Below are 25,996 nucleotides of genomic sequence, written 5' to 3' on the forward strand. Positions count from 1 at the left end.
ATTACAACCAGCCCACCAAATTTAATCTTTGGGACAGCAACATATTTGAAGTTTTGATTTAGTTGAAAGCCACCATGATTTAGGAATCCACCATTCAGTTTAACCAAATTGATCAAATGTCTAAATGTGTATAAGAGAGTAGGAAACAAAATGGAATTATGTTTAATTGAATGCAAATGCAAGGATTTCAGTATGACTATGTTTCTCTGAGATGTTTCAACTGGAATTACTTGGGAATAGACAGGAAGAGATGAATGGGAGAAAAGGAAGTACCTATATTTTGGTGGGTTGACTTATCCACTTAAGAGTAGTTGAGATTGGGGTGCCTGGGTGGCTCAGTCATTTAAGCATCTGACTCTTGATTTTGGCTCAGGTCATGATCTCAGGGTCATGAGATCGAGCCCCACATCAGGTTCCCCACTGGGCATGGGGCCTGCTTAAGATTCTCAACCTCTGTCCCTCTGCCCCTTCCCACACCCCTGCTCACACACACATGCTCTCTCTAAAATTAATTAATTAAAGGAGTGGGTGAGATGAGGACTTTGGAAGGTATTATTCCCCTACTTTCCCACACCTTCCAGAGAGGAACTCATTATGAACTATATATTTCTTGAGGACAAGCTCCATGTTCTTTCACTACCACTCACTCATGCCAACCAGCCTAGCAGTTGGCTGCCGCATGCTCCCAGGAGTCATGTTGTCCTCTTCCTAGCCTATGATTTGACCAGGTTTGGCTAAGGACCCAGGAAGAAGAACCTCATTGTCCACCTTCTGGACCTAAAGGCTTTTTGCAACTCTCAAGTCCCTTTGCCTCTTTCTTATCTTACTTGCCCTCAGCTGATTCTCCTATGATATGCCCAAGGATCTGGCAGAAAGCTAGTGTTACTTGCAGCACTGATAATGGTTGAAAAGTTCTACCAACTATTGCCTTTGTGGGCTTGCCGTGCTCATTTGTAAAATGGGGCCATTGGAGCATATCATCTCTCAGGCCCTTTCTAACTCACTTACCATTCCAAGTCTATGACTTAAATCCCTTAGTAACATGTTGAATATAATGCTGAGCACTTCTGGGTCCTCAAGACATCTAATACCTCCATTTCTCATACTGGACACCATTCTGTGGGAGGTGAGTTCTCTGCTTCCCAACCATCTCCTTCCTTGTTGTATCTAGCTAGGGCATACAAGTTGATTTCTTCAAAGATGAAAATTACCATGGCTGTATCCACAAGTATGTTGATGCAACATGACGTTCAGGATATATGCATATTACCTGGTATGTCAAAAGAGGTTAAACATTGTGGAGGAGAGAAACAATTAACAAAATGTTAACTGTGACTAAAAGGAATCCCAGAGGATGGTGGAGAAGCCCATGTTAGAACAGGTCAAGACATTCTTACCTACTAAGCTCAGTGAAGAGAAACAAAGAAAGGTGGGACCATAAATACGTGTTGGCTACAGTCTGTTATAAGCTGTCCATTTTCTCTCCCACACTCATATTCTCCTATTTCTGCAACTCCATCACTACTATCATCACCCCATAGCTTTATGGGATAGGGAAGGAGTCCAGGTAAGACAGCCAGCCAAGCACTTCAGTTCCAGGAGCAAGCAAAAGGTATGTACCCCATCCACCAAAGAGAACCAACAGTGAAAATAATTCACCATAATCTTTACCGACATATACCTCGCCAAAATAGCATAGGATCAAGCCCTGCCCAGCCCTGAGCACAAATTAGCTGGACTTGGTTCCATGATGCTCTTTCCAGACCTTGTGGTTAAATTCTAGTAAGCTTCTTAGGAAAAACAAGGGGCCTGTCTGAGGAATGGATTCCTAGACAGAGCCAATAGGAGAAATGCTTGGTGGGGTTTGGAATTCAAGGATAAGAAGCAATGATGAGAGAGACCCAGATGGGAATGGAAGTGATTGTATCTTCACTAGACTCCAACTCTGTGCTTTTTTCAGAGACGTGAAATTAAGATATGCTACCAAATGGCAAGTGTACAGATATACTGAATTAGTGAGTGCTTTCCTTAGGAGATAAAGGGTGAGTTTGAAGGACAGTTTAGCCAAATGCTAAGTAGAAGTTATTTTGTAAGCACACAAAATCAACCCAGCAGAAAATTCTGCAACTAGAATTTCTGAATGTAGAATTGCCTTAGCTCACATTGGAAGAATGATCTCCAACTACTGATGTTGGGATCACTACTACCAATGATGATTAATGTAAAATGACTATGATTTTTGTTAAAAGACCCCATCTCACCAAATAAGGGATTCCGACAAGGTAGTGAATATATTCCAAGTGTTAATGGCCAAGTTTGAGTTAACTACAACATTCAGTGATTTCCTTTAAAACTGTATCCTAGGGGTGCCTGGGTGTCTCAGTCGGTTGGGCTTTGGACTCTTTGATATTGACTCAAGTTGTGGTCTCAGCATTGTGAGATGGAGGCCCATGTCGGGCCCTGTGCTGGGAGTGGACCCTGCTTTAAGATTCTCTCTCCCTGGGGCGCCTGGGTGGCTCAGATGGTTAAGCATCTGCCTTCGGCTCAGGTCATGATCCCAGGGTCCTGGGATCGAGTCCCGCATCGGGCTCCCTGCTCCTTGGGAGCCTGCTTCTCCCTCTGCTTCTCTCCCTCTCTCTCCCTCTGTCTCTCATGAATAAATAAATTTAAAAAAAATCTTTAAAAAAAAAAAAAAGATTCTCTCTCCCTCTCTCTGCTCCTCCCCCTGCTCACGCATGTTCTCTCCCCCTCTCTCTTTCACTAATAATAATAATAAATAAACAAACAAACAAACCATATCCTAAACAATTACCAAAAGGCAGGGCTCATATTCTTTTGCTATTGCCATTTCACATTCCTTCGTCCACTGTTTGACCACTCCATTCAAACCACTCTCGGTATAGAAAGGCAAACTACACCATGATAAGGAAGTACTTAATCATTTGGTGGCTGCAGGGTGTAACTAGGGTTGTCAATGGCCCTCATAAAATTCCAATGCTCTACTCGTCTTCTGTGACCAGAGTGTTACAAAACGCATACATGGTGGATCCAGAAAGAGCCAATTGTTCTAGCATCTTTAATGCTGTGTTTACCCAATGAAGCACTGTTTTAGAACACATCCCAACTTTTCATATTTGAAAGAATTACCCAAGCATTTCTTTTTTTTTAAGATTTTATTTATTTATTTATTTATTTGAGAGAGAGGGAGAGACAGAGACAGAGCATGAGCAGGGAGGAGGAGGCAGAGGGAGAAGCAGACCCTGAGATCATGACCTGAGCCGAAGGGAGACACTTAATGGACTGAGCCCCCCAGGCGCCCCCCAAGCATTTCTTAAGCTCATCTTCACTCAAGGAGCAAGGCTAAAAAGTATAGAAGATCACCATTCTTTTGCTTCTTCTATTTCAACCTTTCAAAGTATGTGATTAAATATGAATATTATAATAATTTTATTCATGTTTTCTGTGGAAGCCCATTTCCCTCTTAAGATTCTGTAGCCTAAAACTTGGAAAAGGAAAGGTTTGAAACTCTCTGACCTCCAAGGAAATAATAACTAGAAACTGAGAATCTAGTTTTTCATCAAGTCCCAGCTAATTTATTTATACCAGATGTACCAATTCATTTATTATACTTCAGATAATATAATTTTGCTGTAATTATCTGTAACCTATTTCAAAGTTCATATTTTTCAAATAGTATACCAGAGTAGGACAACTGTTTTCACTGAAAACCTATTTTTTAAATCCTAATCTAGACCTAGTCTTTAAAGGAAGAAACCTTTGACAGGAAAACTAGAGGTATCTCAGTGATCCTCGGTGGGCCAGAGGCCTTCCAGCAGAATAGTGAACCATCGTTCTCCAGTCATTGAGGTTGATCCTTCAAGCCCCGTGCTTGATGACATGGCTAACTGTGGTTCATACACAGAGGTTATTTTTAGAGGCAAGAATTTTCATTTCCCAAAAGTATAACCACAAGATGTCTATTTGGACTGAATCAGGTTTATACACTAGGACAATAGTAAAAGCTCAGACCATGCCTGTGTAGCCTCAGTTCCCTGAGGAAATATGTAATATCTTAGTACACCCTCACCCTGGGACCCTTGCCCTCTGGCTGGCTGTGGCAATTCCTTTGGAAACCAAGCGGTGCTGGGGGAGTTCACAGATGTCTTCCAAGTAAGTTTTCCTTACAGAAACAGTTCTATTTTGTCCTTGTGGCTTTTCACGGTGATTTAAAACTGACATAGGGACAAGTCACTAATCTTCAACAGTGGTGGTAGCCCAAGTCAGATGTTTTCAGAGAGAAATTGGACCCGGTGGCCTACAGGGACACTGCTGTCACCACACCTGGCAGCTCAGCCTGAGCTGCCCCTTCTCCAGTCTAGGCCCACCTTGACTCCAACCTTATCACTGGCACCCTACTTCGTGGGACTTTTGGCCCCTTAAAGTGAGATTTAGTCTGCTAAGGCTAATGGAAGGAAGGCATTACAGAGCCCAGAATTAACACATACAGACTGACTAATCTAGCAAACAGAAGATTCACTGAGGATTGGAAGAGGCTCGCTGGGTGGCCTTGGGAACCCCATCCAGCCACTTAGTGCTTTGGTTGGCCACATCCCTTTGGGTTAGCTGGTTCATTTGCTTTAAAAGATCAATTTTCTGCCTTCCTCTTTGACTTCACCCCACTTTTTTTTAAGTACGCTCCACACCCAACGTGGGGCTCAAACTCATGACCCTGAGGTCAACAGTCACCTGCTCCACGCCTGAGCCAACCAGGTGCCCCCAACTTCACCTCACTTTATCAGAGGAGGAGGCTCCCTCAACTGGGGCAGAATGTGGGACCTGCCTCTCAGGGTTGCCCTAATAAAGTGAAGGCTGGTAGTCAGTCACTTAGTCTCTCTGTACATCTGTCTAGCCTCAGTGTCTCCAAGGGCTCCCTGGCAGGAATCAGCTATTTCCAGACCTGAGCAATAGCAATGGCAGATCAGATCAGGGTTGCAGAGATGGAGATTGGGAGAAATCGTAAGCGGGTGAATCAATTGCTTATTTATTTTTGCTAACCCATTGGTTTATTCATTCTTTCAGTTAGCAAGCATTTCCTGAGTACCTACCATGCCTCAGGCACTGTTTGGGTCCCAGGACCATGGCCCTTCCCAGTTAATGATGGAGTACAGAAGCTCTCATCGCCGACCCCGCTCCAAATCCTACCAACCTTACAGTAGCTACCCTTAAACAGTTGTCATGCTAAAAATGGGTACATTGTCTCACATCTCTCTCTCTCTAACAATTCCCTGATTCGTAAAATGAAGCTAATAATACTTGCCCTGCTGTCTCCTGGAGGTCCTGGATGGATCAACTGAAAAATCAGATATGGAAGTACTTTTAATTATAAAAATAATCCAATGCTGATCGTAATGACACATTAAGATTTTTTTGAGGGCCTACAGCGTTCCACAGAACGAGCCCTACCCAGGCTGTAACTGAATGTCAGCTAACACCAACAATTCAGAATTTGTCCCCTTCAGAGATTCAGATTTTAGAAATATACAAGTTTTAATATATACCATTTTGTGAACACTTACTATGTGCCAGATACTAAGCTCAGTGCTTTACGTGGATTACCTCATTTAATCCCCACAGCAATGCACTATGGGAGGTGGGTACAGGTATCATTATACCCACTTTATAGATGAGAAACATAAGGCTCTGAAGAGTTAAAGAACAACTTGTCTATAGCAACAAAGCAGTAAATGATAGAGTCTGGACTTGAATACAAGTCTTCTGACTCTCAAGTATGAGCTTTTAACCACCGCACTGGACTTCCTCTTGGAAAAAAAATAAAACTCTGTACAGGTCTAAGCTAGTGGTAATATTCTTATAAATTTTTTATTTTCAAGCAGTGGACAGCTTCCTAAAACTGCAGAGAACCATTTCTACCACAGAGAGGGAGCCCCACCGAAATAATTTTGTTTTTTGGTGTCTTTTTTTTTTTTTAAGATTTTATTTATTTATTTGAGAGAGAGAGAGCAAGTGCATGGGCAGGGGGGAGGGGCAGAGGGAGAGGGAGAAGCAGGCTTCCCGCTGAGCGGGGAGCCCGATGCGGGGCTCAATCCCAGGACCCTGAGATCATGACCAGAACGGAAGGCAGACACTTCACTGACTGAGCCACCCAGGCGCCCCTCCACTGAAATAGTTTTCATTGTAGCCCCAGTTTGCTGCTTTCACCTCCTGGTTTGTTTTACCAGCTAGACATTTATTTCATTGGGAGGACTTATTTGCACAAGTTTCAGTGCTCCGTTAACAAACACAAAGTAAAAATCGGGGGAGCTGGAAGTGCTAGAGAAAGCGTGTGCTATGAATAAGAGGCGGACATGGAAGCAAAGCCCAGACAAGAGCGCCTCTGGGTGTGGGTGGCCTTCTTACTGATTCCATATGGAAGCCCAGCCTCTAGCGGGTCCGTTCGCTCTCCATCGCTAACGTCTCTGCGTGCATCCTTAGTGCACAGACCCTTATCTTACTGGGAGCATCCAGATGGATTTCCTCAGGGAGCTCTGGTGGCGCAATTGGTTAGCGTGCGGCGCTCATATAGAAGTTTCCGCAGACTCTTAAAAAAAATTCCACCCAGCCTTCTTTCTGGTACCTCCAAGTCTGCCCACAGAGTGTTAACTTGTTTTGCCTTATAGGGCATCTGTAATAAGCTTTTTGTGTCTGCTTCTGGGTCTGCTACCACTGCTTCTCCTCTCCTTCCTCTTCAAGATCATCGTTATCCTCAGCAGCAGAGTTAACATGTTCGAGAACTTACTATCTTGCCAAGCAACGTGCAAAACACCTTCCACACCATCATCTCTTTCTTTGTTCACTCATCCATTTAATGAATGTTTATTGAGCGTTTACTTTGTACCAAACACTGTGCTATATACACACTGGTAATCAAAACAGACCGTTATCCCTTCTGTTAGTCTAGTGGAGGTGCAACGGGGGAATTTATCATTACAAACCATGGAAAGTTCTGTGACAGAAGGCCACACGGGACTCTGAAAGGTGAGTGAATAGCATTATCCTCCGTTTTACAGGTAAAGAAACTGAAGCTCAGAGAGATTAAATAACTTGCCCAAAGTAACACAGCTCGTAAGTAGGCCGAGTGGAGGGAGATTCAAATCCATGCTGGTCAGATTCCAAAGCTCACACTCTTAACTGCGAGGCTTTATTGCCTGTCCAATGTGTGAAGTGCACATATAGCCATTAATTCTAGCCCTATGCATTGGGATTCTGGCTTCATCTCAAATGTGTGGACTTGCAATTGTTTCCAATTAGTTGTGGCTGTGGTTTGGTGCATTTGTTCAAAGAAAGCGTGCACGCAAAACAGAGGTCACGTGCCCTAAGTCTTGTGGATGTGCACGACATATAAATAATAAGGCATTCCAGAAAAGCTTTTGTTTCCCATTAGCTTATGCTACTCAAATGCAAACAGTAAAGCATGTGTTTACATTGCTGTGGACATGGAAATCTGGGCCCCCCAAAGCATTCCTTGCAGGTTGTATAAAGCCGAGCATCCAAACAGTTCAAAATCAGTTTTGTAAGCCCAGCTTAATCGCTTTAAAATGTAACCTGGATTCCAGATACTGAAAAACTGCCCAGAGAGAGGTATGTGAGTGGCCCAAGGAGACAAGACCAGCTAAAGCCTCCAACTATGTACCAAACCTCATATTTGCAGGTCTCTATTTTGCTTCCGATCCTTTATTTTTAAAAAGCTAAAGAGCTTAAAGTCAAGAAAACACGTAGCCATGTAACAGCAGTAATGGAATTTTTCATTCTATTCTAACCAGCTGTCTGAAGCTTTTCAAAACAAACCTGTTTGTGATGAGATGGTTTGGTTATTTAAGGCACAGTGGATGGCAAGGCTGGGAAAAACAAGTGAGAAGCATCCAATGCCATTATCTCTCCCTCCCTGGGTCTCCCACCCAATAATAAAAGGCTTGCCCATCAAGCTGTAGTTCACAGCCAGCATCCGAGAATGTGGGATTGAACGGGAAATCATCTCAGGTAAAAGCAGTTCGCATGGCAAAAATGTGAAATCAAAGCCCCATTAGTTGATGTCTTTACTTAACACAGCATTTTTTTTTTTTTTTTTTTTTTTTTTTTGAAGAGCTCTGGGCTTGGAAGCAGAAGCCCTTATTTTTAATGAGGCCTCCATCACTTACTCAGCGACTTGGTCGAGTCATGTGGCCTCTCGGAGCCTTAGAGTCCTCCCTTGCTAGGGGTGGGGGTGTGGGTAGAGAGGGATGGCAGTCTTCCTCATTACACAAATTGGTGGTGAGGAGTTGAGGATTCTGTGAGAGAACATATGTTAAGCCCTATAACACAGTGTGTGGCTGATAAGGTTCATATCTTTGCAATCAAGATAATTTCAAGAGGCATGTTATTTATACCATATAGACAGATCAAGAGTTGCTGCTCTTGCTGGTCTAATTTCAGCATATTTGATCCCCCCAAAGAACAACAAGTATGTTCTTTGATCCTAGTTCTCCTGCCAACCAGGCACAAAAAGAGCTTTGGCCAAATCACATCGTCCCGTGCCACGGTTTTCTTTTGTTATCCTGGCTATGGTTTTAAGAACATGAAATTGCTGTATTCTAGCTATTTTTTTTTCTCTTACACTGCGGTTCTAATTTTCTTAAGTAATTTTTCCAGGCTTCTTGGTTCCTTTTATCACACAGCCCTGGGTACCTGTTCCAAAGCTAACTATAAATATTTCACTTTCTAATCAAACAAAGTCACTCACCTTTACACAAGGGTATTTTCATTAACTAAAAGACAAAAAGGTCATGATGTCCATACTTAAGTGAAAAGGAAATCATCAGACTGAATATACTTTTTGAAAAAAAAAAATGGTTTGAAGAGCACGTATTAAGGAATTCAAACACACATGAGGCTGAGGTGACTCTTTACCAAACATGGTTTCAGAGGGTTTCTGGGAAGTGCAGTGACACTGGAGCAGCCTTTCTTAAAGAGGGAACTGTGCTTCACTCTTGGCAAGATGGCGGGAGACGGATCTAGTTAAAAATGCAGATCTGTAGAGGGGAGGGGGGTGGGGGGATGGGTTAGCCTGGTGATGGGTATTAAAGAGGGCACGCTCTGCATGGAGCACTGGGTGGTATATGCAAACAATGAATCGTGGAACACTACATCAAAAACTAGTGATGTAATGTATGGTGATTAACGTAACATAATGAAATAAAATTTTAAAAAAAATGCAGATCTGTGCTCTACCTCAGGCCCTGCTAAATCAGCAGCTCCCTAGATGTGGCCTGGGAGCCTGAGTTTTTAACAAGCATCCTAGGTAATTCTTATGGACACTGAAGACTCCCTCCCGTGGTATGTAAAAATGTACATATCCTTTCCCTTATGTTTTTTTTTTTTAAGTAATCTCTACTCCCAACTTGGGTCATAAACTCATGACCCCGAGAGCAAGAGTAGCACACTCTACTGACTGAGCCAGCCAGGTGCCCCTAAAAAATGTATATACCCTTTGACCCAAGAATCCTACTAATGGGAAACTAAGGAAATAATCCAAAATATGGAAAGAGTTAGGTGAATGCTCCTGATGTTTCATCTTTATTTATAAGAACAAAAGAACTAGAAGTGATGTCAATATTCAGTATTAGAGCATGGTTAAGTGAATTTCAGTAGATTTCTTAAAGGCACCATGGAGGTGTTTTATCATATTTAAAGAATAACAACAATTCTCTGAGGCAGGCATTATTTTCCTCATTTCACAGATGAGGACACTGAGGTTTAAGAGAGAATAAGCAACAAAGTTAATAAGTGGGGGAAATGCTAATAAGGGAGGAATCAGAATTCTAACCCCAAGTCAGTCTGATTCTCAAGGTCAAATACACCAATGTAAAAATATAGGCATTACAAAGAAGCTTACCTTTGAAAACACAAATGTTTATTAGAGTTTGGGAATTGGGGATTTTTTTTTTTTTATTTCTCTTTCCTGTCACCTTTCTCTATTATACTGATACTTACATGATTCAAGTATTATATTATAAAATAAAAATCGATCGTATATTTAAGCAACTGTGATAGTCTCATGCAGCTCAACCAGAGTTGCAGGGAGGCTAGGAGCTGTCGAAAAAGCTGGCTGTGAAAAAAGCTTGTACGCTTCCTGCTAAGGTCTGCCAGGCAATGCATGGCAGAAATGTCAGGCTTATAGAATGATGATGGGGGAAGTGGAGTGAGATAATCAGACCTGTGTTTCAATTATTCTGAGCCTCGGCTTTTAAAAAACTCACAGAATAGTGTCCTTTGAAAATGGTAAACAGTTAATCAAAAGCATTAGGCACTGAAAGTTAGCTGATTTGTGTGCAAGGCCCTCATAACTTTCTTTTTTATAAAGTGAGCGTGCAATCTAGAAGACATTGTAAAGAGTGAAAGAGGGAACAAAAAGGTCAATATTGTGAATTGTAATTAGCTGATTTGATTTCTGTGCCAAATTCTAGGCTGTACTAAATCCACAGTTCTCGCTGGCAATTCCTCATCCCTGACACATTACCCTTCTTTCAACACTCTGGAGCTTCAGACTCTTCTTTAGGACTTTTGCCTTAACAATAGTTTTCTAGGTTTGGATTTGTTTTGTCAGTGTGTGCGGGTTAGGCTCATCAGCAGATGGCTGTGTATAATGGTTTCAACATAAACTATAATCCTTCAATGTTGAGGACGTCTCCAAAATGGGGGCCATTTAAGACTAAAGTAGTAATCTCACTGACAACGTTTTAAAGGTTGTTTGTTTGTTTTTTTTATTAATTGTACTTTAAAAAATTGAACTACGAGAGAATACTGGGGACATCATACACGAGGCTGGAAAATGGCCTCTCAAAGATTAGCTATCGATCTTAGGCAGGATAGTACAAAAGCATTTAGCTATTCATTCACAAGTTCTTCTATCATTAATCTGTGCTTTGGCTTTCTCATTTTCATGACGTTGTGGCAGTAGCTTTGAAAGAATTAAAGATACCATGCCCCTTTATTTTGCTACCATTCGATAGCACATTTATTGAGTGCCTACTGTGTGCCAGGCACTACCTTAAATGCATTGAGGTTGAAAGATGAAGAAGATTCGGCCCCTGGGCATCTCACAGGCTAGTGGTAGAGCGAAGTCACGTGTATACTAAATAATGCCAGGTCGCGTACATAAAGTGCTATTTAGGAGGTACAGACAAAGGAAAAAGTGGTGGAAGAAAGAAAATGAGGACCGTAATGACCATCTGTGGTAGCCAGGAAGGCTTTATTAAGGAAGTAGCATTTGAAATTGGATTGAAAGGATGGTGTGCTTTCAACACAGAGCAATGAGAACAGCCCATATTAGGTGCTCAATTGATGTTTGCCGATGGGACTAGTCACAGGCGCAGATATGATATGTGCTTGAGAAATAGCAAGTTCTCTACATCTAACCGCAAGTTCCCCTTAAGTGAACAGTTCTTACTCAGTAATCTCACAACATACATGAAGGATGTATTTTTGAAAATTAACCTAGAAATGCTTATGTCAAAAGCAATTTTCTCACATAAAATAACGGTAAATGGTAGTTGGTCAAACTAAAGTGGTACTATAGTCTAGATGAGCAGTGTTCAAACAATGGTTTGTGGACCCAGGTAATCCATGAAGCCTAGGGAGCCACAAGGTCAGAATTACTTGCACAACAGTACCGAGGCGTTATTTTGCCTTTTTCACTGGGTTGATGTTTGCACCAATGATGAGTACAACTGTCAGCAGCACAGTATAAATCAAAGCAGTGACACCAAACTGTACCAGTAGTCACCATATTCGTCACCAGCACACAGTTGCCGGAAAATAAAAAGCGGTTTCACTTAAGAATATCATGGCTGGCCATTAAAAAAAAAAAAAAAATTATCATGGCTGGGGCACCTGGCTGGCTTAGGCAGTGGAGCATGCAACTCTTGATCTTGAGGTCATGAATTTGAGCCCCACGTTGGGCATAGCAATTACTTCAAAAAAAAAAAAAGAGTTATGGTCAAAGCAGTAAAAATGATTAGTTTATTAAACTATAACTCCTGAGTGTCTATTAAAAAAATATTCTGTGTGTATGGGTGGTGAAGTCAGGTAAGTGTCTGATTCTTGGTGTCAGCTCAGGTTGTGATCTCAGGGTGCTGGGATCAAGTCCCGCATCGGGCTCCATGCTGGGTGGGGAGTCTTCTTGAGATTCTCTCTCCCTCTCCCTCTTCCCCTCCCACTCGGGCACTCTCCTCTCTCTCTAAAAGAAAGAAAGAAAGAAATCTTAAAAACAATATTCTGTGCACACTTAAGGTATTTCTGCTGCAAACCGTATATAGCTGTGTGTCTCAAGGAAAAGCACTTGTAAGATTATTTAAGCTATGAGCTAAACTGGCCTCATTTTCATCCAATGCTATTTTTATTTGAAATAATGACTGACAAACTACGGTTATCCAGACTTGAGTATTTGTGAGACATTTTCTCTGAAAAGAACAAGGAGAGCCCATCAGTTAAAGGAAAAGCTGATAGTATTTGTTACCAATGATAAAATTTAAACTTTCAAGAGAAAAGCAAAATTTTGGAAAACGTATATCCGCCACCATGACCTTGAGAGCTTCCCAGTACTTAGACTTTTTCTAGTTAGATTGGAGGCGATGTAATTAATGAATGTGATTTTTTTTTTTTTATGTATCATATAATGAAAGGTATTGACATTCAGAAGACCCGCATAGCTCAGTGAACCAGTATTTTTGGATGACCCAAGTATGATGACACAAAATGGGTAAAAGGTCCATTCAAAGTTCAGAACACACCAATGGATTTTAATGTAACAGAACATGAAAAGTTGATTCATGTGGTTTCATATTCCACATTGCAGCTAACTTTTCCCACTTGTGGTTTTTATGAAGTATCACTGAAAAATATTCACAGTTATCTGGAAAGGCTACTAAAATACTTTCCTCTTTTCCCACTACATATCTATGAGACACTGGAATTTGTACAAATATTTCAATCAAAACAACATGTAACAACAGATTGGATGGAGAAGCAGATATGATAATCCAGCTACCATATTAAGCTGGACTTTAAAGAGATTTGCAAAAATGTAAAACAATGCCACCCTTCCTTCTAACTATTTTATGTCAAGGAAAAATGTATTTCTTTTTCATTAGAAAATGTTATTTATGTTAACACATCATGGGTTTATTACTGTTAAGTTTAAACTAGTTATTAAATCTTTTTTACATTTCTCAGTTATCATTTCTAAGATGGTAAATGTCAATAGATAGAACTTGTATAAACAGAAGTTCTCTGGGATTCTGAACAAGAATACAAATTTTGGTCCTGAGACCAAAAAGGTTGAGAATCACTAGGTTAGCTTATCCTAGCCTATGCATCTATAGTATACATTTATTTTTTTAAAAAGATTTTATTTATTTATTTGTCAGAGAGAAAGAGGGTACAAGCAGGGGGAGTGGCAAGCAGAGGGAAAAGCAAGCTGCCCGCTGAGCAAGGAGCCCGATGCGGGACTCGATCTCAGGGCCCTGGGATCATGACCTGAGCCGAAGGCAGACGCTTCACCGACTGAGCCACCCAGGCGTTCCAATACATTTATTTTTTTTAAGATATTATTTATTTATTTGAGACAGAGAGAGAGAAACCACAGGCATGTGGCGGGGGGGAGAGGGAGAGGGAGAAGCAGGGTCCCTGATGAGTAGGGAGCCCGACACGGGGCCTGATCCCGGGACCTTGAGATCATGACCTGAGCTGAAGGTAGATGCTTCACCGACTGAGCCACCCAAGCGCCCCTATATTGTACATTTAGATGTGTAGGATGAGTTGGGGTGGGGAGGGTCAGAGAGGGGATGCGTTAGAGGCAGTAGGGTGGAGATGGTGCTAGAGTGGGGATGGTAGGTGGCTTGGCTTCTCCAACACCATTAGAGGTTGCTGGACTTTTCTTTCTTTCCTTGAAAAAAGAAACAAACCCACAGTCACATTTCTCTATGGTATATAGCCTGTTCCGTGTAGATCTTGGGGTAGGAGCTAAATCACAAGTGGAGAACATGAAAGTATACTTTGCAGTGACAATGAACACAGATAAGAGAAACCACAGAAGCCAAGATGTGTCCGTATATGCATTTTTTTTTTTCTGGATACCTCTTGTGCAATCACAAAAATCTCGCTTTTGGTAGATCCAGCATCTTTTGTTGGCCATTATTTAGAAGTACGAGGTGGGTCCAACTTTTAGGGCTGGAAAATGGGTGGTGGGGCAGGAATAGAGGACACTGGAATACAGCCGTGGTGAGAGATGGCAAGGAAAAGTGCATGGGGTCTAAGAACTGCCCTCAGAGACCGTTCATGCTGTGAGATGGGCTCCTGGGTCAGTGGAGAGATTTGGGGGAGGTGGGTGTTCGGGCGCCTGGGTGGCTCCATCGTTAAGCATCTGCCTTCGGCTCAGGTCATGATCTCAGGGTCCTGGGATCGAGTCCCACATTGGACTCCGTGCTCGGCAGGAAGCCTGCTTCTCCCTCTCCAGCTCCCCCTGCTTTTGTTCCCTCTCTCGCTGTCTCTGTCAAGTAAATAAATAAAATTAAAAAAAAAAAAAAAGGCATTGACCACGTAACTGAAAAGCCAGACACTGAAGAGCAAAACAGACATGCCTCCTAGTAGGCATATTATCTACAACAAAGCAATGTGAATTTCAAACCACCTTATGGAAATTGTGAAGGAGGGAGAGATTTTTAGTTTTTCTAGTGATCAAGGCATGGCACATTGGCAGTTAATTGTAAGTATGTATTTAAAATGTGTGTAAAATGCCATTGCTAGGCTCTTCATCTGGTGTGAAGCATTTGTTGTTTGAATTTAATGGAAATATCATTGTAGGAGGCTTCCATAGGGATCTTTCTTGATCTTGGGGTCCTCTCAGCCTATAAATATCCTTAGTCTGTCACATCTTAAGTTTCTCATCAGTGAGGTCTCCTACCATGGAGGCTTTCGGGGACTTAAATACCATGATATGGAAAGTCTGATGCAGTATACACTGGCTACTGGGTGGTGGAAGTAGCATGGAGGAGTAGAGAATCATGTCAAATGCTATGGAACATTCCAGAAGTATAAAACTCCAAAGAATATAAGCAGTTGGGACGCCTGGTGGGCTCGGTTGGTTTCAGCTCAGGTCGTGGTGATCTCAGAGTCATGGGATCGAGGCCCACCTCGGGCTCCAGGCTCAGCACAGAGTCTGCTTGGGACTCTTTCTCCTTCTCTGTCTCCTTCTGCCCCTCCCCCGTGCTCTTGCTCTCTCTTTCTCTCTCAAATAAATAAGTCTTAAAAAAGAAAAAGAAGATAAGGAGTTTACCTTACCTACTTTTGAAAATGGCTTTTTAAAAACTTCTGTGTAATTCATTCAACATTTTTTAACGCCTCCTGTTCGCAAGATGCTGTTTTAGACCTCCCTGAGAAATCTAAATTGCTGCTACATTTCTGGTCATTTCTTTCAGCTCCTGAGAACCATGTCTGTGCCCAAAGGTAGAGTTCTGGATAAAAACCTTGACGAGGAAGGGCTTGAAAGTGGCGACTGTGGCGATGATGAAGACGAGTGCATCGGGGGCTCAGGGGATGGCGCGATGAAAGTGAGGAACCAGCTCCGCTTCCTTGCAGGTGCGTGTGCAAGCCGGCCGGCACCCAAGCCTAAATAGCCATGCTCACAGATTCAACACCAGTTGCCTCCGCTCTCTCTAACTTTCTGAAAGTCCCCGCACCCTACGGTGCCATCAACTCTGCAAGGAAATACTACACTCTAGAAAAAACAAAGTTTTCAGGTAGCCTTTCCCCCCCCCCCATCACTGGACCTGGGTAGATGAAAAGGGTAACTTCCTGTTTTTGTTTTTGTTTTTGTTTTTTATTGTCTAAAATGAACTGACCAAGGGCGCCTGGGTGGCTCAGTTGGTTAGGCGGCTGCCTTCGGCTCAGGTCATGATCCTGGAGTCCCTGGATCGCGTCCCGCATCAGGCTCCCTGCTCGGCGGGGAGTCTGCTTCTCCCTCTGACCCTCCCCCCATCTCATGTGCTTTCTCTCTCTCTCATTCTCTCTCTCTCTCTCAAATAAAATAAATAAATAAAATCTTAAAAAAATATCTTTAAAATGAACTGACCAAATCAGGTGGCTCTGTTTCCCGTTGGACATTCCTTGGTTCTTCTCAGTTATAAAAAGCAACGCAATCTTGGGAGTGTAGTGAACACCAGTAATGGGGTAACTTTGGAAGGAAGCATAAACATACTGCTCTTGTTTCTCTCTTCACACCATTGCCCATATTTATTTCCGTATAGATACCCCTCTTTTGTCCCTTCTTAAATTATACCCATCCCTCCACTGTATGTTAACTATACTAGAATTAAAATTTAAAATATGCATTTTAAGTATGATACAGTGACAAAAAACTAGCTTTGGGGGTAGAGCAAATATGTATTTGCATTCTGGCTCCCTTCCTCCTAAGTCTTCACTCCCTCGTCTGTTAAATGGGGATCAATACCCTAACTTCATAGGACTATTGGAGGATTACATCAAGAGGGAAAGTTTGTAAAGCATCTAGCCTGGTACCTAGCACATACTAGGTGCTCCATAATTGTTGGTTTCCTGGAATGAAATCTTTCACAGCCATCTCAGTCCACACGCATCCCCCATCTTCTCTGAATTGCTGAAACAAACTCTACCAGTGCTTTCAAGAAATTGTCTGCAGTGGCTCCCAAGTTCCATTCCTAGGGCATAACATGATCACTCAGAGGCTGGCATCGTATAATAAGTAAAAATAATAGAAGCCAATGTTCTCTGGACATTAACCAGGCTCCAAGCGCTGCGCCAGAGCTTTGCCCACATTGTCTTGTATTGTTTCCACTATGAGCAACGGGTGGTTATTATTCCCACTTTACGGATGAGAAAACCGATGCTGGAAGAGGTAGAGTAATTTGCTTAAGGTTGTGTGGTCACTGAGGGCAGAGTCAGGATTCAGAGCCAGGCAGTGAGGTTTCAGAGGCCTCTCTTTGAATAACTCTACTCTGATTTCTTCTTTCTCTGCTCATCTGGACAATTGTAAAAAGACTGAAATCTGCTTTGCATTTTGCCACCCAGAACAGCTTTCACTCATCTAAAGGCTGCCCAGATGATTCCCCAAAATATTAACTGGCTCCAGCATCGGTCCTTGGGACACACCACTTTTTATCCTTCTCCAAAAACGTCCTTGCTTACCCCTCCTCTCGCTTTCCTGCCTATAAGCCACCTCCCTATCCATTTCAAACCGCTACTCCACAATTCCATGGCGACTTAACTTTTTTAAACAGTGTTTGGTAGGGGACCTTGTCAAGGGCCTTTTCAAAATCTAAATAGATTACATCCACTGGTTTCCCTTTGTCCACATTGCACATTTATCCTCTCAAAGAATTCTAGTCAATTAGTTAGGCATGATTAACCCTAAGTGCTTTGTAAACTGTAAAACACTACACAAATGGTGGTTAATTTAATTTACAGGAAAAATGATGCCTTACTCCGAATAGGTTACACTTGCGTAACATGTTCAGCGATCCTACCAGCCTGGCGCTCCCTAGGTCCCCTTTGAAATGCTTCTCAGGGAGAGGAGACTTACTGGCAATCTGCCAGGCTCATGGCACAATAGCTATTTGGAACGACAAGCTCTACACTTTGGTCAGCTCTTACACAATTTTACCCCAAATCTGGGCAGATGCCATCTGGTCCTGGTGATTCATCAACATCCACTTAGTCAACCAGACTTGGAACACTGTGTGCGTTTACTGCCATCTCACTCAGAACTTCCAAAGTTTTCCTCCAAAACACAACTTGGGAATAAAAAAAAAAAAAATAACAAGGCTCAGAGGAGGGTTAAGACCCTCTTTTATCTCCCTCTTGTCCCGGAACAGACCTTTTACCCTTTTACACCGTAACTAGCAAGCGGTCCCCCTGGCTTACTGCCCTGGCTCACTTCTTCCCTTGTTTTGCTGCATTGGATGAAATGCAGGACACCTCTCTTCCTGACTTTGCTTCCAGCTCCCATGTGTCCTAAGGCAAGCCCCCTTCCTCTTCTTGAAAGTCTGCTTCTCCATTCGCGAAACAAAGAGAATGCCCCATGCTCGCAGGCCATGCTGGGACAGCCAATCCATGATCATGTTCCTCGATTTGGCTTGAGTCCCTGGCAGGGTGCTTATTGGAGTCTCGGGGACATCTTTTTTAGAGTTTTCTTCTGACCTCAAGGGTCCCCTGCTTTCTTCATTTTTCTTGGCTATGTTAGATTGTAGCAATTCAATAGCATCATCATCATCATCATCATCATTATCATCAAATCATCCAAGCAAAGCATTTGGCACGGTTCCTGGCACCTAGTAAGCACTCAAAAAATGCTATCTACTCTTAAAACGACGGGTCCTTTGCTGCCTCTGCTGACCTCTGGGAGCTCAGAGAGCCTGCAGATGTAGCTTAGGCATTAGCTTGTTTTATTAGTTTGGTCACTTAAGACCCACAAAAGGCAATTAAAACCAGGTAACCAACATTCAGCAATATCCCCACTACTCGGTGGCCCAGCAACATCTGTATCATCTGGGAGTCTGTTAGAAACGCAGGCGCTCAGGGCCCACCTTGAGACCCACCCAATCACAGGTCACTGTTAACAAGAGCCCCTGGTGATTTGTTGGCAGCCCTTATCACCCTCTGATTGAGCACTTGCAGCATTTAGGTTTCATGCCTGAAGCATCTAAGAAGCCACTAAGCTGGCCCACAGGGAGCTAAGTGTTCCAGGAGGTAGAGAAGAGGCCTGAGACCCAGTCACCCACATGGTAGATTAGGACACTTGGGTTCCAGCTGTAGCACGTTTCCTCCCGGTGGGACCTTGAGCAGGTTATGTAGTGCTCTGAGCCTCAGTTTGTCCAGTTGTAAAGTAGGGACACGCATCCTTGCCAACCTCAGTGAGTTGTGGAAATCAAAGGTGATGCTGAGCCTGAAAGTGCTTTGCAACCTGTTGAACTCTACAGATATTTATAACAACCAGGAGACTGTTACTATGAATCCCCAAATCTCTGGAAACTCTCTGGCTTTCTCAGCATCCCTAGCTCAGCACGTATTTTCTGCGAAGATAGAATTGAGCCCATGAGTTAGGAAATGCTTTTGCACTGAACCCCATGTTCAGACTCCCTTCCAAAGACAGACCGGCCGCGGTGGAGCTGGTGCAGTAAACTGTCTTGTTGCCGGGCTGCCATCAGCCACAATTGTTCCTAGTTGCTGGCCTTGTCAAAGCCCTTATTGTAAGCTGCTTGGGAAGCTGGCTACTCCCAGCACTTTGGCTGGGGCTGATTCCTGAGAAGCTTTGCAAGCTCTGGCCAGGTGTCCCTAGCCAAGACATGATGACTAAGCATCTTAAGCATCTGCCCCCTCTCCGCCAAGTCCCCACTCTCGCCCACACAGAAAACCACACGCACATGTGCATGTACTCATGTAGGTGCACGCGCGCGCGCGCGCGCACACACACACACACACACACACACACACACACACACACACACACACACACACACACACACCTGCTCTTGGAAACAACTGAAACACTCTTACAAAGCAACCCAGCAAGAAACACCCATTTCAGGGATCTATTACCACTCCCTCACCCCCTTCCTCCCTGGGCTTGTTCTTGCTCCAGCTTGCATTGTTCCATGGGTACAGCCAGAACATTCTGGTGAGCCTGATGTCTTTATCACTGCAAGTCAGAAAAAGAAGATAATCTTGACTCAAGCTGGGTCAAAGACAGGGGGAAGTGATCACGGATGCCGTGGAAGCCTCGTTCTTGGGAGGAGAGAAGTGGAAACAGGCCGGAGAAGATAAACACATGCCCAGTTGCAACGTAGGACTAGGGTAGCTCTAGCCGGTTGGTGGTGAGTGGAGGAGGAGGCTTCACGAAACACGTCTTGGGCTTACAACTTGAACCAATGCTAAAACCCAATGGATGTTCCTTACCCATTTAAACAGATGTTTCTTGTGGAAGTGTTAGCCCTCAAGAAACTTTCAGTTTTGCCATGTCAGTGTGGGGGCTGAAAAGAGAAAACCTGCCACTTGTTCCCGGGCTCGAGGTCAGGGTGAAGGTGAAGTCCAGGCCCAGGCAGGTCCCTTTTGCCATTCGGCGCTGTCGCGTCCAGGCGTTGCGAGGGGAAGCAGCTGTCCACTCCACCCCACCAGTCACCTCCTCTCAGCGGTGCTGGAGCGAAGCCATTAAGACTCACAGCTGTGAGCCCCATGAGTCTCTACACTCAAGATTTCCTCCTTACTGTTACTTTACAATCTGGAGGCAAAAGAACAACTAAACACAAAACAAGACCAGCATTTAGGAAATAGGAAATATGTCTTTTAGGCCGGTGATTTTCATTCATTTTTTTAGTGCATCAAGTGCAACCTTATATTCTGACTTGTAGCAAGCCTGTGCACATAGAGGAGGTGAAGGACACTTCGATAGCTTACCTCTTCTGAGTTGTCGAGTCAGACCTTCAGAGTGCAAGCTGGCAGTCACCTTGTATGAATAAATTCATTAATGGCTTGGTTTGGTGAGAAGGATAAAACCAATGGAGGAACTGTATCATGGGCCTTTTCTCAGGGGTGACATCTGCAAGATTATAACGTTTTCGACCAAATCACGTAGCCTGCCAAAGAATAAGTAGAAAATTTGTAGAGGAATGAAATGTCCTGGGGGCTTTTTTATGGGAAAGTTGTTGAGTCCTGTTCAGAGATCAAAATACATGTGGAAACAGTAATATATCTATTTATACCACCTTATTGGTCATAAGTCCAGGAATAAATTATGGCAGTTTTCCCAAAGTGTATTCTATAGTTTGATAGTCCTACTTCCTCTGCATACTTTGCTTCTCACTAAGTAACCCGCTCACAGAATTCTCAGACAGCATCTTGTAGTGACTCCCTCCCACCTTCTTTCTTGGGATATCAGTCCCTCAAACATGTGACCCCAGTGTAAGGGGACCTCATGTCACTCACTGTGAGGTGGATCCCATCTGATGGATGAACGCGATACCCTTCTTCCTTCAGGCTGCTGACGCTTGGGACATTCAGGGAGGGAAGGGCATTTCATCTACAGAGTCAAACAGTTTCCGTTCAGCTTCTGCCCCTTGCCAGTCTTGTGACCTTGGACAAAGTCACTCAGCTCCCCTGAGACTCGGTTTCCTCCTCTATAAGAATAATGTTGAAATATTTCCTGACCTGCAGGGGCACCCAGGGGGGTCAGTCGGTTGAGCATCCGACTCTTGGTTTCGGCTCAGGTCATGATCTCGGGGTCCTGGGATCGAGCCCTGCATTGGGCTCTGCACTCGGCAGGGAGTCTGCTTAAGATTCTCTCTCTCCCTCTCCCTCTGCCCCTCCCCCGCTACTCTGTGCTCTCTCATGCTCTCTCTCAAATAAATAAATACATCTTTAAAAAAATATTTCCTGACTTGCCCACTTCAAAAGTTGTTGAAGGAAACACAGGTGACAAAGGACATAAAAGTACTTTATAAACTGTAAAGCAGTTTCTCATTTGGGGTAATATTGTTAATATTGTTTAGTACCATTGGGTTATAAGTTTTAGTTGCCAAAAGCCTGTAGCTAAAATTAGAAAAATTAAGTCCCCAATGTTCTGGCCAGCAATTTTCATTATAATATGCTCCTCCTTCTCCATCCCCAAGATGGCGTTTTCAGTTACTCATTAACTTGTTTCTAGCTCAGTGAGAAGGTATTTCAACAATGACAAATATGTCTGCTGAGATGTGCAAATAACCACAGTCACAACAGTGGTAGTCACCTACATCTTGAAGGAATCACAACTACTTATGTTTTGTTTTCTTTGGTGTTAGAGGGACAGTGAGGGCAAGGGTCGATGAGTTGCGGAAGGTCAAGAAAGGGCCTGTAATTTTTTTTTTTTTCCATTCTAACTTGTTCTTAGCTCTGAGCAATCTACTTTCATGCCTTGATCTTTTCGAGAACAAACGCCATAGGGAAAGCCGAAGGAAGCAAAGCTTACTATAATAGCACTTCATGCGGATACAGACCAGGTGGTTTTTGCTCATAGACTGACAAGACAGCCAATCTCATCTCTCTCCAGAGCTTTGGGCAGTTTCCATGGCTCCCAGAGACGGATTTTGATGTGAGCTTTAACAGTGAGTGATATTACCTGCCTGTTCAGTACGTGTACCCAGAAAAGGCCCTTCTCCACGCTTTAGTGTCACCTAAGGAATGAGTACAGGTAAGCTGGTGACAGTTGAGAGTAAGGGAAGGTAAGAACTTTCCATAAAGTTACCATAACATGAGATGCTTTAAGGAGTGTGTTTCTTATTATTCGCGAGGAGATGTTCAGGGGTTCACTTTTCTAGGCCTACTGCCCTGGGAGACTTTCCTGCCTGAGCCATTAGGCTAGGAGGCTTTTATCAAGGGTAATGCTATGATAGTTAGGCTTGCTGGTGGGTCTTACATGGAACTCTAAGAATTGGGGGAGCACTAGGGGGGTGTGAACAATTTGTGGCCATTGTATTACACTTTATGATCAGTTTCAAACTAAAAGGAAACTGTTGCATATATGAATCTGCCTAAATGGTGCAACTGATTTTCTCTGGATGAAGCCATGTTGGCCAATTTAGCGACCGCCTCGACTAAATTGTGGTCGTCTAGTATGATAGAAGGGAACGGGAGCGAGAGAGTCAACATGACTGGTAGAACACTGGAGGAGGAACCAGCAGGAAAGGGGCAAGCCCAAAGCCTCTAGCTGAGCTGAAGCCATCCCTGGAGGAGAACATCCACAGGGGATCTGGGAAAGCAGGGGTGTATGCCATCAACTGGGACGTGCTCCACTGCAAGAAGAAATACCATCTCAGAAAGAGAGAAAGATGTGATATCTAATTAAACCTGTGCAGTGGCCCTGAATGACGGTCTCTTGCGTGAACCAAATCAGAAGAGCCCGGTGTAGCAAGGAGTCATGAGTCTGCGGAGTAAGACAGCAAGTTAGGGGTCAGGGCCCACCAGTCCCGGGGGCCGCACATGGACATCAGATCTGAGGCCAGGCTGAGGTCCTGCTCTGACGGGAGGAGGGACTAGGAGGCACCAGAGGCTTTGCGGTGGCCGACCTTCCACAAAACCCCTGAAACGCCACACACAGGCACGTATGTCCGCACACGCACGCTCACATGCACGCGTCCTCAAGGCTCTCTTTCCGATTTGCACCATGCTGTCCTTTAACTTTGGTTAATATGGCAAGAAGGTGTAGCCAGTTATCTTCCCCCCAACTTATTTGCCTGGGGCAGGTGCAAGGAGGGGTCCAATTTGCTTTGGTAGAAATGAAGTTACTGGCAAGTTTTTGTTTGGTTAGTTGTTTTTTGTTTTTTTGTGTTTTTTTTTTTCCTGTTTGGTTAGTTGTTTTGAAAGGAAAACTTGTTATAGTGCCTGTCTGCATACACACCTGGCTAAGAGATGCTTAATGATCTGGTAAAATGATCCACGGCACTTACAGTTCTTAACATTTCTAAATATACTTACTGAATTTTAAAAACTGCCTTTTGATCTTTTTTTTTTTTTTTAACAATCCTAATGGTTATGGGTGAGGGTAAATAAGACTTTAAGGTGAGAATGGGAGACCAGTGCAGACAGAATCTCATAATTGGTAGCTCGTTGATGAACTTGAGCAGTAATATAATTACCAAATAAATAAAAATCGGTAGAGGCTATTCTGTAAATTCTGGTGCCAGAGAAGAGTCTATGCCAGAGCAGGGAGCAATCTCATTAGCAACTTCAGGATGGGGTTCAGAGCAAAGTAGTGTCCTTGACTAACGCTGAGCTCCTCAGAGGGTAGCAAGCAAGTCTTTTTCATCATATATATACACTTAGCAGCTCCCGGTCACCAACCTCTGGCACCCACCCCCCCGCACCTTGCCTTGTAATCGCCACTTAGTAAGTGTTCAAAAAATATTTCATTTATCCACATGCTGTGTTTACTTCTCAGCATTTGCTTCCTTTTGCCTTATATTTGGCAGGTTTTAACCTCACTGCTTCTTTAATTAGCTTCCTCAAAGTAGCCTTTGACTTCTAGCAGCTGAATTTGTGAGCAGAGAGATCGGCGATCCCTGTTCCGGTCAATATGGGAGTAGGAGCTCCTGTGAGGCAGGCAGGACGTGCTGTGTGAGTCGCTGTATGTCTGTAGTCTAGTGTACCTCTTGAGGAGAGTGAGCAGGATGGTGAAGAATCTGCAAACAGGCTTAGTGGAAAGATAGAAGAAGTAGTGATGTTCAGTCTATTCAAGAAAAGAATTAGGGAATGTGAATGTTGTCTTCTAATATTTTGAGGTCTTGCATGTGGAGGATGAAGGTAGATCTAGAGCCAATACGTGGAATTTACCAGGAGATCTATTTTGATTGAGAAAAGGGTGAACTTTGTAACCCTTCAAGCTGTTTCTCAGTGGCATGGATTGCTCTAGGGAACCATCAGCTTCCTGACTCTGGAGATATTTGACTAGAGATTAAATAACCATCTATCAGAAAGATTGGCTGGGTGAGGCTGGGGTGGACTGTCAGAAAGTGAGCAGATACCTACATCATGGGCTCTTGACTTCCATGGTCCTGAATAGCTCTGCGATGCTATGGTTTTATGATGATTCAACCATGCAAAGAGAGCAAAAGAGAACCAAGATAGTGGAACAAACCCATGAGGCAATTTTTCTGGCCGGGGTTGGGGAGGAAAGAGAAATGGAGAAGTTATCCTCTCTGGCTGTATTTGAGCACATGTCACCAATTATGAGTTTCTGTAACTTCTTTCCTAAGCAAATGGATCCTGAGGAATGACAGATTTTTCCAGGGAGTAGTTCCTTTCAACATTGTCTCTGTCACTCATAGCCTCTAGAACTCCAGTTCTCATCTCTCCCCAGTCATTTGCAGGCTTGTGGCCTCCCTGCCCCTATGTTATAAAAAACAAACTGGGCTACAGCCCCTCCTCCAGCTACGAGGTTAGCCCGAATGGCAGAATCGTCAATATCAAGGTTGTCTGGTCCACAACAGTCTCCCGCACCACCCTCTCTCTTCTGACCCTGGCCTCACAGAATAGACCAGTGCATCTCAAGTTATCTGTGGGAAGGACTGGGAGGCGGGGGCTTTGTTCCTCCTTAATCTGTCATGGACCAATAGTTTTATAAAATATAATAAAAATGAATTGCTACAAAAAGGAAATCACAAAAAGGCCTACAAAAAATAAGCCACAGTTTTTAACTAGGAGACTCAACAGACCTAAAAAATCTCTCTGTCAAATTGCTATAAAAATTGCCAAGTGCTTACTTCCAATTTCTGTGCTTGTCTCCTCACAGATTGGCAAAAAATAGCAGAGCAGCAGACCCCACTCTGAGTAGGGAGGAGTAGCCTGCTGTCGGTGTCTCTGCCTTGTCTCCCCCTTCCTGCTGGAGCCCATGGCGGAACAAACTCCAAAGCAGTGGTTGAAATGGGGGTGAGGGCAGTGTGTGCTGCTAGACCTCCATAAGCCCTATCATCCCATCACTAGCTTGATATTGACTGGGATGGAAATATTTACACCACAGAAAGCAGCAAAACCTACAAATCAGGGCTTGATGTATCATTTTGTTGATTGTCTAGACTCTAGACTTAAGAGAGTGATGGGAAAAGGTTAACAGTGTGGATTAAACTTTAAATTGTGTGGGCTCTGTGGCCATTACATTGCAAGGAGCATAAAACGTGAGGTCCATTCCTCAGTATTCGAAAACTGTTATCGGACTTAGCAGAGAAGTCAACTGCCATTGTTGATGAAGGAATGAGATTCCAACATATATCTTTGTTATTTCCTCTTTGTTCCTTAACGTAAACCAATATATCAGCCACTGTTCTTGCAGGAACTACACTTGCTTGTCAATCACGACCCTGGTTTGGTTACCGACGTTAAGAGCCAGGCAAAATTCAGTGAAAGGATT

The 25,996-nt window shown here is 43.4% G+C and overlaps 1 protein-coding gene across 1 annotated transcript in view; it reads left to right on the forward strand.

The window, feature by feature from the left end:
* The window catches only part of GPC3 (glypican 3), a 403,498-nt gene that overhangs the window by 338,280 nt on the left and 39,222 nt on the right, over positions 1 to 25,996 (forward strand). Inside the window, exon 7 of the mRNA XM_027608126.2 lies at positions 15,510 to 15,669. Coding sequence (XP_027463927.1) covers positions 15,510 to 15,669 — 160 coding nt within the window. The remainder of the gene's footprint in view (positions 1 to 15,509; positions 15,670 to 25,996) is intronic.

Source organism: Zalophus californianus, chromosome X (assembly GCF_009762305.2).
Source record: "Zalophus californianus isolate mZalCal1 chromosome X, mZalCal1.pri.v2, whole genome shotgun sequence".
Taxonomy (NCBI): domain Eukaryota; kingdom Metazoa; phylum Chordata; class Mammalia; order Carnivora; family Otariidae; genus Zalophus; species Zalophus californianus.